This window comes from Camelus ferus, chromosome 14 (assembly GCF_009834535.1).
Source record: "Camelus ferus isolate YT-003-E chromosome 14, BCGSAC_Cfer_1.0, whole genome shotgun sequence".
Classification (NCBI taxonomy): domain Eukaryota; kingdom Metazoa; phylum Chordata; class Mammalia; order Artiodactyla; family Camelidae; genus Camelus; species Camelus ferus.
The window spans coordinates 23,312,981-23,326,702 of record NC_045709.1 but is presented as its reverse complement, the minus strand read 5'-3'; the positions used below and the strand labels follow the sequence as shown (position 1 = coordinate 23,326,702).

The following is a 13,722-nucleotide window of genomic DNA, read 5'->3' as shown; positions in this document are numbered from 1 at the left end:
CCAGTTTTCAAAGGATCAGGTAGTGATTCTTTGATGGGAGGAGGGCAGGACCTTGGAAGAGCATCTCCCGTATTAGCCGATTTAGTTGAGAGCATCCTTGCTTTAGAGGTGAGGAGAGTGAGTTCGGTGGCTTAGTGACTTGCTCAAGGTCACATGGATAATACGTGACAAGTTACAGTTTGAACGTAGGCAAATTAGTAAACCTTGTCTGGTATGTATGCATAAAAATGGCCACCCGTTTTTTGTGACTAAAAAATATATTTTTTTAACCAGAAATAATGATGTATTTGAGCAAGATCCTAGCATCCCCTTCACAGATAGGATTTTGCAAGTTTTTCTTTCTAGTTTTTGTTTAGTGGTCCATTTGTTTCCTTAGCATCTAGATTCCTGGTCGTTCATTAATGGAAAGTTGTCTTGTAAAAAAATGTATCCACTTACTTATTTATTTAATTTTAGTTCAGTTTATGTTGTTGAGCAGGGCAGCTGCCTTTACTGATGGGCGGAGGTGTGTGTGAAACCGTGTGCCAGTGGTGGCAGGAGTCACAGGACCCTGGTCTGGAGGGTTCACGGGCTTTGGGAAGCCCACTGCTTGGTGGACGCGTCTGGGAGGAGAGGTGGGAGGGATGGTTCCGGGCACCAGGGGATGGGCCTGGGGTGGTCCTTCTCAGGCTCCAGAGTCCCAGAGCAGAACCTTCCTCTGGTCCGTGCTCCGTGTCCTCTTTTCAGAGTGGATGGTGGGTGGCAGACCCGGGGCCTGTCTCTTAGGCGGTTTTGACGCAGAGCTTCCTGCTTTGTGTAAGTGCTCCTAGACTTGACGCTGTCGGATGGCCCGCCATCCCTGCCAACACTGGGACCCCCCGCCCCACACACTCACCTGTGATTGTACCCTCTGCCGACACGTGCACTGAATGTAGCAGGTGCTGGAAGTCCAGTGAGCCCCCGCGATTCGCAGGCGCTGTGTCTGCAGGTTTGTCCACTTGCTAGGATGTGTGTGTGACCCTGCAATCATGTTACTCTCCCTGTCCCTGCACGGGGAGGAGCCGCATCTCGGGAGGGCAGTTCCTGGCTGAGGCCCCGCGCTGCCCCTGACTTCAGCTCACACCCAACAGGTGTACCTTTCTGGGGTCTGTTCCATGCCATGTTTCCTACGTTTTTGTGCTTTTTTGGGTTTTGGGTGATTTTGCTGATTAAGATGCCCCCCGGGGCCCAGTGCTGAGTGTCTGAGACACATGCCTCAGACGAGCCTCGGTCAGGCCTGAGTCACAGAACGGCTGATGCCCCACGTGTGCTGTGAGTGAGTTGACAGGATTAACTTCAGCAGAATCACACATAAAACAAAACTGCATGTGGATTGTTTGACCAAAACGTTGTGACCAGAGGCTGGCAGGAACCCAGCCTCCTGTCCCCTGAGTTCAGTGCCCCTGGTCCAGGGTCCGGCGACTGCAGAACTTACACCTGCAGGTGGCACTTCCTCCTGGGGGTGACCTTGGGGCCGGTTCAGGAAGAGCTGGCATCTTGCGGGGCGGGTCAGATATGCAAACCAAGAATGATGCTTTGGTGTGATAGAGGTTATAACAGAGTCGTTTACAGAAGGGTGGAGGGGGGCTGAATTCTCAGGGTGGGGAAGACGCCGGGATGCTTCACAGGGGAGGAGGAGGAAGGTAAGCAGGTGCTCCCGGGAGAGGAGAAGCCGGTGTGAAAGAGGCTTCCGGGCTGCGGGGTTTGGAGACGTGGCTGCTGGAGGTACCCTGACTCTGTTATCCCCGCTCCCCCTTCCTGTCTCTGCATCTCCCAGCTGCTTGGAGGGTCCCCCACTGTCATTATCACTTGCTGCTCGGGGGACGGTGCCGCTCTGTGTCCTGGCCCGGCAGGTGCCCTTGAGCCTCACAGAGAGCCCCCCTCCTTCCCGGGGCAGCCTCACTGCATCCTGGCTGCCTCGCCACTCCCACCTCCCCTGCCAGGACTGACTTGTCCGTGTGTCTGTCTGCTGACCTGGGGGGCCTTGGAAGCATCCTCCAAGGCGGCTGAGAAGTGTGTGCACCTTCCCTCCACCCCGAGGCTCCCCCAGGGCTCCAGGGTCATGGCGTGAAGTGGGAGGCGCGCAGGAGCCCTGTGGATGCGTCAGGCCCTGGTGGGCCCCTGGCCCCTGCCCGCCCTCGCTGCTGATTTCCGCCAAGATCTCCACTGCAGTTTGCTTCCCCGTGGCGCGGAAGTGCCCAGGGCTCAGTGCAGAGCTCTGAGACCGGGCTGCCGAGGCCACGCCAAGGGCGCCCTCCCCCGGGCAGGGGGGCGGCGCTGACCGTGGGCACACACCGGCCCCCCCCCCCCCACTGTTTTCCACGCGAATCGCTGCATCTCAGGTAGTTGTCTTTGGGTTGGCTTGTCCTCTTTCTCTCCCGGTCTTTTGAGTTGATTTCCAGTTGGCTGTGTTTTGACGGGAGGTCAGGTCTGGACTTGTACCCTGAAAAGTTTGAACTTGGACCCCGGCGGAGCCACGAGGGTCAGAGGGGCCGGTGTCCAGGGTGCCCTTCTTCAAGGACGAGGGTGGCTGTGGTGGACCTGCCGTTCTGCTCAACCTGGATTCTCCCTACTGCACGGAGATGCACGGAAATGGTGTTTCTTGCAAGTTTGAAATCTGAAATTAAGATTTAGGACATAGTCTCGGAAAGTAAACATTTTCCTTCAGATCAAACCATGGCACCCGTTGACTTCAACTTTAACACTAACGGTAAAGCTTCGCTTGTTAAGGTTAGTTTTATATGCCTTATCCTCAAATGCGGCCCGTTTTTTACCCACCTAAGTAAATTAAATTTGGATTTCCTTTATTAAGGACGTAACTTACTTTGTGATGGTGATGATGGTTTTAATGCTTCAATGCTAGTGAGCTCACTGGGCTGTGGTGGCACCCGGAATTGGTTTTTCAGGGGGAGGCAAGGTTTGAAGAAGGCCCGTGTTGGCGGAGGAGCGGGTTTCCTGGGAACAGGATGACTCGCTGGCGGTATTGGCTCTGACTGGTCCTGGAAGGAGGTGGTGGGCTCTGGTGGGAGGGGCCCTGGGAGAATGGACGGTCCCCGAGGCAGGTGCGGCAACACCGGTCACCGTCCACCTGCCTGGGGCCCTTTCTCCATCTCAGGTGGGGCCAGGAGGAGGGGTCTGGGCGATGGAGCGCAGCTGGAGCTGGAGTCGGGTCCTGAGGGAACGGAGGGCACTGGGGACGGCTGCATCCCCTGGGGGTTTCACGTGGGGTTTCTCGGGGAGTCTAGGGGCCGGGGTGTCTGAGAGACTCAGGGTCCTGGGCCCTCTCTGCGGTGAGCCCTTTTCTCTGCCCCCTGCCCACGTCCGACTTCCCCCTTGGCCCTGGGCACCACGTGACCGTGAGAACTTTTTCTTTTCCTGCGGGATTTTGGTTCTTCTCCCAAGTAAGCTCCCTGTGGGCAGGTCCTGATGTGGGCTTCATTGGTCCAGCGAATCTTTGATGTGCATTTTAAGTGGTCCCTGAATCACCTGCTTCTCTTGTCAGATAATCGTTGGTCGCTGAGCCAGGTTCACTGAGGCCGCAGCGCCGGGGGTCGGCGACCTCAACGCCAGGAAGTGGTGGCGAGACCCCTCCAGGAGGGGCCGTCCTGAGGGTCTCCCCGGGGGGAAGGAGGGGCCCCTGGCACCCAAGAAGGGTCTTCTCCCCTGTCCTTCTTTCTTCCCTGAAACAGCAGGGAAGCTTGGATTTCTGGAAGCTCCCTTAGCTCTGCGTCTGTGCAGGGGCGGCCGGTACCGCACACTCGGCTGGTTCCTTCCCGCGCCTTCCAGAGACACTGCCGTTTCTTCCTCCATTTCCTGCTCCTTGTGCCCTTCCAGAGTCTTCGTGGGTAGTTCTGTCCACATTCGATGTTCCAAGGCCGAATCGTTAGAATCTTAGGCTGAGAGAGACCCCAGGCTTCCCTTAGTCCAAGCCCCTCGCTTTACGGGGCAGGAAACTGAGGCCCAGGAGGGCTAGTCCACCGGGTGTGTGTGTGTCTGGAGGGCTGCCACTCCTTCACCGAAGGAGATGCTGTGCAGCTTTCAGCCTCTCAGAAGCCGCCTCTGGGCTCTCACATCATCGTGCTTGTTAATCTCTCAGTGTCTCCAATTTTGTTTCTCCAGACCAAGGCCTGGGTTTAACCCCCTCTGTGTATCATAGGAGATCGTCGGTACGTCCTTCCCTTTCGGCTCTGTCCCCTTGGACGACTGTTGCGGAGACAAGGTGGCCGGGCTCTGCGGTGTCCTGAACAGCAGGGGCGTTTCCCTGCTTCCAGCCCTCAGCCCGGCAGCCCCTCCTCCCCGCCCTGTCACCCTGCTTTCGGTTTACACGTAGGGTGGCACTTGGACTGAAGCGTTTTTTCAGCTCTTGCGAATCTTCGACGTGCATTTTAAGTGGTCCCTGAACCGCCTGCTTCTCTTGTCGCATAATCGTCTGTGACAAGGAATGTCAGTGTGATTCCTTTTTAACGTGGTGTTCTAGGAGCCTGAAGGAAACTTCATGACCTTCTCTTGGCAGAAGAGCTGAGTGGCGTTGTCTGCACGTGGGCACAAGCGGGATGTTTCACGGTTGGCTGCGCTCCACGGACGCGGGTGCGCGGCGCCGGGCTCGCCAAGCGGACGCTGTCCCCCCGGGGCGGCCGCCGCGTGGCCTGGTCTGTCCCGCCGCGCGTGGGGGCACGAGGCTGGGGGGCGCGGCGTAGACGATGTGGGTGTGAACCCCCAGGGCCACCCGGGCCCTGGCCTCCGAGCCGCCGAGGCCTAAGCGAGCGGCCTGCAGAGGGCGCTGTGCGTGGGTTTCGGTGGGCGGGAGCGGGGCGGCGGCGGGTTCTTCGTCTCCGGTGCGCTTGGTGCCACCCACTTGCTTCGTTTTGTTGACCTTGACCGGACGTGGCGGGGTCTGCTGCCCCGCAGCCCCGTGGCCGCCCGATGGCCGGGGTCGTGGGTGCGGAAGCAGGGCGCTGGGGTGCCGGGCTTTGAAGAGGTTTTGGGAAGTGGGGCTCGGGGGGGGGGGGCGGCGCGGAGGGCAGGAGGGGCGCGGTGGGCGCTGGGCCTCCGGTGGGACGCGGCCGCCCCTGCGTGAGGACTCGCCCTGCTTCGGGGAACGGTCCTGGGCCGTGCAGCCGCCACCCCGGCCTTCGCAGCAGCGCCCGCGGAGACCGCGCCGCCGCGCTGCTCACGAGGAAGAGCGCACGCGTGTGGGCAGCCGGGGGGCGTGAGCGGCGGCACAGAACCGGCGATCGGGTCCGGTCACTGGAGGGGTGCGGAAGCCGCTATCAGGCCGGTTTCTGAGTAGTCGCTGACCTTGGGGCTCGCGGTTGTGAGTTTATGCGGGTGGTTTAAGCAACCCGTCGGCCTGAACACGTGCAACCATTTGGACAGCTGGTTGAAGCCACACCGTATGCTTATATGTGTAAAAGCAGAAATCACGTTTTAAAGTAGCAGCATGGTGTAAGTCTATGTTTTCAATGAGAACTCTTGAATCTCAGATTTTGAAAACTTCTGATTTCAGTTTTTCAGTGGGTACCAGTATGAATTGGGCATAATAATGTCCATGTGGGTTACACATTTTCCGATTGTCAGATACTTAAAATTAGTGTCTGTATGAGTTTATGTCTTGTAACATTCCTTAAACATTCTCTAGGGCACACCGTAATTTTCACGTTATTATCTCATACTTTGGCTTTAATAGGATTGGTAAAAGTTTTGAAGTTTTAATTTCAGTTTTTCCCACTGTTCAGAATTTGATGATATAAAATGAAAAGAGGTTTCCATAGTTGCTAACATTCACCAGATTTTGTTCCTAAGCATGGGCCTTAGTAGACTTTTGAATTAAATCCACATTCTCCACCCAAGCCTAGTGACATAATCCAACAGTTCAAAGATAGGTATGCCATAAACAGCTATAGTTAAATAATCTAAAAAAAAATTAAAACATGGAAATACAATAAAACAAGAATTGATCACTTTATAGTGGAATACTCTATAAACTGTCTGCATTGGAAACATGTGGTGAGTTTTAAAACATCTGATTTCTATAATTCTAAAGTGTGTAGTTTATTTGAAGGCACAAACTTTTTTTTCTCCTCTGCAAATGTATATAAGAATAGAGGTTAATATATTTTTTTGCTGTTTTGATTTGTATTCATTTACTTATTTTTAATTTAGAGAAATCACTTTGGAGTACAAATACATAACATAAATATATTCACCTCGACTAAATATTTTATCATTAGGTACTGAAGTCTGACCATAAAGAGATTAATGCTGTAAATCTTGCTACTTTTTGTCTAAAACAGAAATCACATGTTACCGTAAACTCAAATAATAAGCAGAAATTTTTTAAAACCATATGCGTGGTATAGAAAGGTATCCGGGTCTTTAATTTTTATGGTCATTTAAATTAAAAAAAATTCTTTTTAAGGCAAGCAGGCTCATCTGAGCGGCCTTGTACTGCTTGTGTGATAATTACAGGAGCTGAACTGTACTTGCGGTTTTGCAATGTCATGTCTGCACAGCCTCATCTAACTAGTTAGCCGAATCATCCAGCCCTCCCGTGAGGGAGCTGACTAAACTCTTAACCATCACAGAAACTTCTGTCTGTGGATTACAGTGTTTTGCGTGGAACAATTCACTTTATCTTCCGAGTTGCCTAGAAAGTTACATTGTGTGTGTAGACGATGTTACAGTCGCCTTCTGGGGAAGTGGAGCCGCCTTTGCAGAGCAGTGGAAAGGCTAGTTCACCTTCTTACCCGACTCACCTTTTTTTTAAGGGATTTTTCGTAAACTGACAGTATCCCCCAAGACACGTAAAGTCAGAATCTTCTCTTCAGTATTGGAAATAGATTGCGTGTCAGTCTCAGAACGCAGCGTCCTTCCCGCTGTGGTTTTGTGCGTCCTCTGTTTTCTTTTCACCTCCACCTGTTCCTCCTGCAAAATGAATGGTGTTTATAAGGAACCACCTTTTGAGGTTGGGAAGAAAGGTGGCGTGTGGCTTAGAGTGAGTGTGTCACACCTGACTCCAGCCTGGCCGGGAGCCCTGGCCCTTGAGGGGGCTTCAGATACCCCAGCCCAGGGCCTGGGGGAGCCCCGCTGAGTGAGCAGTGGGAGACTGCAGGTGGCCGGGCTCTGAGGCACGGGGGCTCCTGGGGGCGCCCTGCTCTGGTGCCCCTGTCACCACAGGACATGGACCTGCGGCCGACACTTCACTTCCGGGCCTCGCTGTCCGGCCTATTTTCCAGGGAAGGTGGCGCTGGCTGTTTGCTAAGCTTTGCTCCAGTGTGAGAGGGTCCCAGGCGAACGGTGTCCACACTGAGGTGCTTCCATGTCTGGGCTGTTGTCGACAGTGCTGCTGTGGACACTGGGGTGCACATGTGTCTTCGAATGGCATTATTTTATTCCTTTTTATGACTCAGTAGTATTCCATTATAGGTGCGTGTGCGTGTGCGTGTGTGTGTGTGTGTGTGTATTATACACCACATCTTCTTTATCCAGTCACTGCTGATGGACATTTAGGCTGTTTGCATGTCTTAGCTGCTGTGAACATTGGGGTGTACGTGTTTTTTTGAATTAGTTTCCTTCGGATATATGCCCAGGAGTGGGATTGCTGGACATTTGGTAAGTCTACTTCTTAGCTTTTTGAGGACTCTCCATGCTGTTGTCCGTAGCAGCTGCACCAGACCGCGTTCCCACCAGCAGCGTGGGAGGGCTTCCTTTCCTCCACAGCCTCTCCAGCCCTTCTCCTTTGTGCACTTTTTAATGAAGGCCGTTCTGACTGGTGTGAGGTGATGCCTCACTGTAGTTCTGACGTTCATTTCTCTGATAACTAGCCATGTTGAGCACTTTGTCATGTGCCTCTTGGCCCCTTGTAGAGAGAGACTCATAGTTGGAGGAAACAGTGCCTGCGGGCACCACGGGCATCCTGGGCCCTGGGTCTCCCACTGCGCACCTGTCTTGGGGCCGGATCCCTGACCTGCTCTGCAGGTGAGGTCACCGAGCAGCAGCCGACCACGAAGCTGGATGCATGGCCTGTGGCCCCAAAGCCGCGTCCTTCCCGGGGTGCAGGCCAGCTGCTCCTGCAGAGACCCGGGGACGCCTCGCCCAGTTTTTTAAATAAAAGGTCTGTCAGGTAATGTGATTTCCTGCTGAGAAAAAGAAAGCTTAATTTGAATCAGTTGCTCATTTACTTTGTGGAACCAAAGGCTCAGTATAGAATTCAATATGTGGGCCCATTTTACTGAGTGGAAAATAAACGAACATAGATCTGTTTAGAAAATGTACTTATCACCGCAGACTCAAACCAGGCATTTTAAGCCAGGAATAATCTTGTCTGTGAGGGGAATATTTATTACACAGAGGGGAGTAAAGACTTAAAGAGCTGTTAACACACTATTCTTACTTTGTTTCATTTTAATGGCGATGGGAGAGAAGTCCCGTCCAGCCTGGCCTCCCCTGTGGCAGGCGTGGAGGAGCGGAGGGCGGACAGGAGGGGCCTCTCTGCTGTGCCCCGTCCTGCTCCACAGGGAAGAAGAGCTCCCCTCACCCAGAACGGGGGTCGGGAGCGGTCCGGGTGGGGAGCCCAGGGCCATGCACCCCGCGCTCGCTCTGTCCCTGCAAACCCGGCCTCAGTGGCCACAGTGTCCCCATCGTTCTGTCTCGCTGGTGCTTTTTGTTTTTCTTTTTCACTTTCCCCTGTTTCAGCTCACCTGCCAAAGACAGTCCAATGAGATAATATTTTGTCACAGGCCCATGCGGAGCTTTCTGGTGACCCAGAAGATCACCGACCGGCGGGGCAGGTCCTGTGCCCCCGGGTGGTGTAAGCCCCCAGGGCACTGAAGAGCCAGTGGGGGAGCCACTCACAGTGCCTTGGTCTCAACATCCCCACCTCCGCGGCCCCGTGTGTCCACACAGTCGGAGGTGATGGGTTCACCCAGCTGGTGTCTGCGAATCGGTGCCCGATTGTGTTCCCAGGCGTGTAACTGCACGTGGATGTGTATTTGCTGGGTTTCTTACTGATGTGAGGGGCCAGGTGGGCAAGAGTAGGGGGCGGTTCCCAGAGGTCATTCTGGTGTTTGCTGCTGAGCACTGCCGTCCAGGCAGGTGTCGGGCTCGAAGCTTCGAGGTCAGGGGAGAGGAGCGCTTGTGCTTGGGGAGTGCTGGTGCTTTGGGGTGTGATGTGGACTTCATTACTGCCCTCGAGGTGGGCGCTGCAGGGGCCCTGGGTGCCGGGGGTCAGGGACCCAGGCTTTCTGAAGGCTCCGGAGGGCAAATACGTTTATGAAAGTGTGCCACCCTTCTGCTTCTGAACTGGGGGCGGGGTTCTGCCTGAGGTCAAGGAGGTCGAGGGCTAGCGTGTCTGTCTTCACGTCTTTGTACTCAGGAGACCCCGTCCTGATGGAAAGCACGGCTCTCAAACTGCGGGCCAAGGACTCTGCATCAGGGCTCCCCCAGGACCTGTTAAAATGTGCACTTCCAGACTTTCTGGACCAGAATTTTAAAGGGTTGGGGATTGGAAACCTACATGTAGAAAAAAGCATCCCCAGTGATTCTTCTCACACTGAAGTTTGAAAACCACTCTTCCAGAGTGATAAATAAACTCCACTGCTTCAAAGGGCAGAAAGTTTCTGACATCACTGGGGACGCTGGTCTGCGTGGCAAGGACGAAAACTACGCGCAAGGTGAAGCGGCTCTGAGACTTTCTCTTCGTGAAGGTTCTTCCCCAGAATGGTCACCATCCTAAATGCTGCCGTGAAAATGGGCACAGCTCATGGTGTTACTTGCCTTTGCCTGCTGACTCACTCAGATAATTGGCGTGTGGAAAAGTTTAACTAGAAAAAATTGAGACTTTTGTGCTTTAGTCATTATGAAAAAAATTAGAATGTAGTTAAATTGATAGAGTTAAGCAGTTTTTGCAAAACGCATTAAAATGGGCTCAAATCAGTGTTTCCTCACCGATTATGTGATGTAGCAATTGCTTTAAATGCAAAAAGTAGCTAATGCTGCAAAATACCCGCTCTCTCTCTCCCCCCCCACCAGGAGAAGCTAACCCAGGAGTGTGTGTTCAGAGAGCAGTTTGAAGAAAACTGGTACAACACGTACTCCTCGAACCTGTACAGACACGCGGACACGGGACGGCGGTACTACGTCGCCCTCAACAAGGACGGGAGCCCCAGAGAAGGAGCCAGGACTAAGCGGCACCAGAAATTCACACACTTCTTACCCCGGCCCGTGGACCCCGACAAGGTCCCCGAACTGTACAAGGATATCCTGAGCCAAAGCTGACAAAGACAGCTTCTCCGCTCGAGCCCTTAGCAAGTAGCCACTATACAGGTTTCACGCGGTGGGTTCCTCTCGGTTCACTGTCATCACATCAGCTCCACTGTTGCCAAACTTTGTCGCATGCGTAGTCTGACGGCGGCGTGGTAGGGGTGCTGGTTTTGTCCCCCCACTGGGGACCGCCTGCACCTGCTGGCGGGGATGGAGGGGTGCAGAGGGTGGAGGCCGAGGGGTGAGCGGTGGGGGGGTGAGCGGCAGGGCTCGGGGATAGAAGGGAGTGGAGGGGACTCGCCGATGCATGTGGGGTTAGACGTCCTCTATCCTCGCCAGCACAGCTGCCACACCGACCATCAGGACCTGGCCGCGCGTCTGCAGGGGCGCGGGGGTACGGTCCTCCTTAAGAGTCGTCCTCGGTTCATTCTCACGGGTGTCATCCCAGTGAACTGACAGAAAAGACCTCTTAGTCAAAAAAAAAAAAAGTTAAATTTATTTATAGAAATTCCAAAGGCAACATTTTATTTATTTTATATATTTATTTATTATATAGAGTTTATTTTTAATGAAACATGTACAGGCCAGATAGGCGTTTTGGAAGCTTTGGGCTCTGTAAACATTAAATGGCAGCGTCCGCTACGAACCTGTGGTAAATGCACGCAGCGAGCGCTGCGTGCATGGGTTTGAGACATTCGAATGGCCCTCACGTCCGAAAGGCGACAGTCGCTTTTGTGCCCGTGTGATTGTAAACTGACGCATTCGTTCACGACACTGAGTACCCACTCTCCAGACTGCTTGTTCCGTAGCTTACCCCAGAGGATTAAAGATCAACTGGGTCTCAAACTTTTATTCTGTGTCTGTAATATTTGCTCTCTCCCAAGTGACTCCCTCCATCATTGTAACTCCATGGCTGGAAAACAGGAAAGCGTAAGGGTTGGCATAGCGCCGACTTGTTTAAGTCTATCGCGGGTATACCAAAGCTAAACCATAACTATGCTATTATTCTGTCTGTCTCCAGAATAATAGGACTAACATTGAGCATCACCGATTTAGAATTCTCAGAAAGGAAGAAAGCTTACTTGGCACTGATTTTTTTTTTTAGGGGACAAGAATCAGAATCAGAATAACAGGATAATTCATGTAAACTTTTAATTTGTGCGCTTGGCTCTCAAATGTGAAATTAGACAAGTACCTTAGGGGTCATCGTGACATCTTTTACAGGAAACTGCTTCCAGTGTGACCTGTCATAACACAGGGTCACAGACCCCTTCAAGTGAAGCTTGCAAATCTCCATCAATAATGACAATGAGGGGAAAGTATGCACTTGTTGACCGTGTTTTGTTTTTTAAAGTAGTCTTCACAAGCACTTGGTTTTTTTAGAGGGAAGGTTACTATACAGAATATCTTTTACAAGGCTTTTATAACGTTTTATGCTGAAGAGCATAAGAATACATATTTCTTTAGTAGCAATAATTTTGAAACTTGCCCTTGGGCAAGGGAGACTATTTCTTACTATATACTAAGGAGAAAAGAGCCAAATTCTTAAAGCAATATTTTAAAAAAAGAAATTTATAACAAATTCTCATACCGCATGGAACACTTTCTAGCTGGTTATGTGGGAAATTGAAAGTGACAGTTAAAAATGTGTTGGAATTTATGTAACTAATTTTAAAACTTAATATTCCAGCTCTGTTTTGCTCTGATGCACATTCTCTATGAAAAATAAAAGTATGTCACTGGTGAGTTAAAGCTGTTTTGAAGCGGAGGCACATGGCTTACTGTCGTGAGCCCCTGGGGCCCTCCTGGGGTCCAAACTGGAGTGGAAGCAGGGCCCTACTGGTGATGTGCATTAAGGAAGAAGTAGGTCTAACATGTGGAATCGAAAAATACTGTAGGGGGAAGGGACAGAAGCGACGTGAAGTAGTTGATTGATGATAAAGGTCTGAATGTTCTCTTCATTTATTTTCTTGGGTATTTTTTTTCAACTTTCTAAACAGAAAGTGCATTTAATTCCAAGATGTAGTGTTCTTATTTATTATTTAACCCTTTGCTGCTGCTAAAATGCACATATTCAGGCTTTAGTTTTTCCAAAAGGCATTTAATTAATATTTGTGGCTGAAAAACATTCAACATCTCACCATAGGGAAGAATCAAGGTTCTAGGATGTCATAGGTACAATATTTAGCACGGAAGACATTGATTTTAGGAGATAGCCAGAAGTAATCGTACAGTAGCATGAGGCGGGAGATAATCAGCCTAAAAGAAAGAAAACAATTTGGGAAAAAGACTAAACTCTTCATGCATTCCTAGAAAATGCTACTTTCACGTCTACTTTTGGAGTTCTTTTGTTTTGGTAACTTTTTTTTTTTCTAAAGCAAAACAAAATGCTATGTGCTTTGGGCAACTGATACAATAAACTGTAATGGTCTGTAAATAAATAAATGCTGACTTATGCAATTTCTGTACAGAAGTGTTCCTGGAGAGTAGACGGCTCAGGGTCTGGGTGCAGGCGGCGTCCTGCTGGGCCGCAGAGGGCGTCACCCCGGCTCCCGGCTTTGCATCCGGCTCGTGTAAGGGATCCAAAGCCTTTGGCTGGCTGCCCCGAGTCACTGCGGAACACTGAGGCCAGTTTTCACAAACAGAAGCCCAGCCAGCCAAACCGCTATCTTCCTGGTGCCAAACACTGCACCTCGGGCACAGACTTAACGGGCATGGACTGGCCCACCCTCCCATCTGTCATGCGAATGTCCCCAGGTGGTGTCGAAGGACCTGCCAGGTCACCAGTGGGGCACCCAGCCTGGCCAGGTCCTGTTCCGTAGATAAGTGGGCGGCTTCAGTGGATGGTTTTCATTCTATTTCATCTCATTAACACTGCAACCTTGTGTTACTTACTTGATAATCTGTAATTGTATGTAAATGCACACAGGATTATGTAATTTGTGTAAATACATAATTACAGACTTTTGAAAACTGGCATTTTTTACTCGATGTCCATTTTGGAGCTGCTTCAGACTCTGTGCCCACGTGAGCCAATGGGATTTTAGGAACACGACCGCCTGGCTCTGCTAGCTGCTGTGTGTGTGTTGAGGGGAAGAGGTGGTCCGGGGAACGGGGTGGGGGACAGACATCCCGATGTCTCGTCTCTTCTGTAAGCGTCATCTTCCGGGGTAAAGGTTTATGAGCTTGCATCAGGCAGGACGCGGTGTGTGCACATCAGCTGGGAGAACGGGCAGGGGCATGCTGCGGGAGGTCGAATTCTGTTGGCTGCATCATTTGACCTTGAAATGTGCCAAATTTAGATCTACTGTTTGTGGTCACTTGCACGAAAGAGCCATGAAGTGGTGGGGGTTGGGGAGAACGCCAGATGGGTTTGAAAGCTGTGTTAGCACCACACCCTGGGGGGGGGTGTGTGCGCGTGTGATACACTCAATGTGACACTCG

The 13,722-nt window shown here is 51.7% G+C and overlaps 1 protein-coding gene across 6 annotated transcripts in view; it reads left to right on the top strand.

Moving 5' to 3' along the window:
* Positions 1 to 13,722, top strand: part of FGF9 (fibroblast growth factor 9) — a 48,786-nt gene that overhangs the window by 15,011 nt on the left and 20,053 nt on the right. For 2 of the 6 annotated variants that reach the window (XM_006176550.3, XM_032496455.1), the window contains exon 3: positions 10,048 to 12,746. The exons of the other annotated variants lie outside the window; for them this stretch is intronic. In XM_006176550.3, coding sequence (XP_006176612.1) covers positions 10,048 to 10,293 — 246 coding nt within the window. In that variant the 3' untranslated portion in view covers positions 10,294 to 12,746. Of the gene's footprint in view, positions 1 to 10,047; positions 12,747 to 13,722 lie in introns of those variants that run through there. 6 annotated transcript variants of the gene reach the window in all.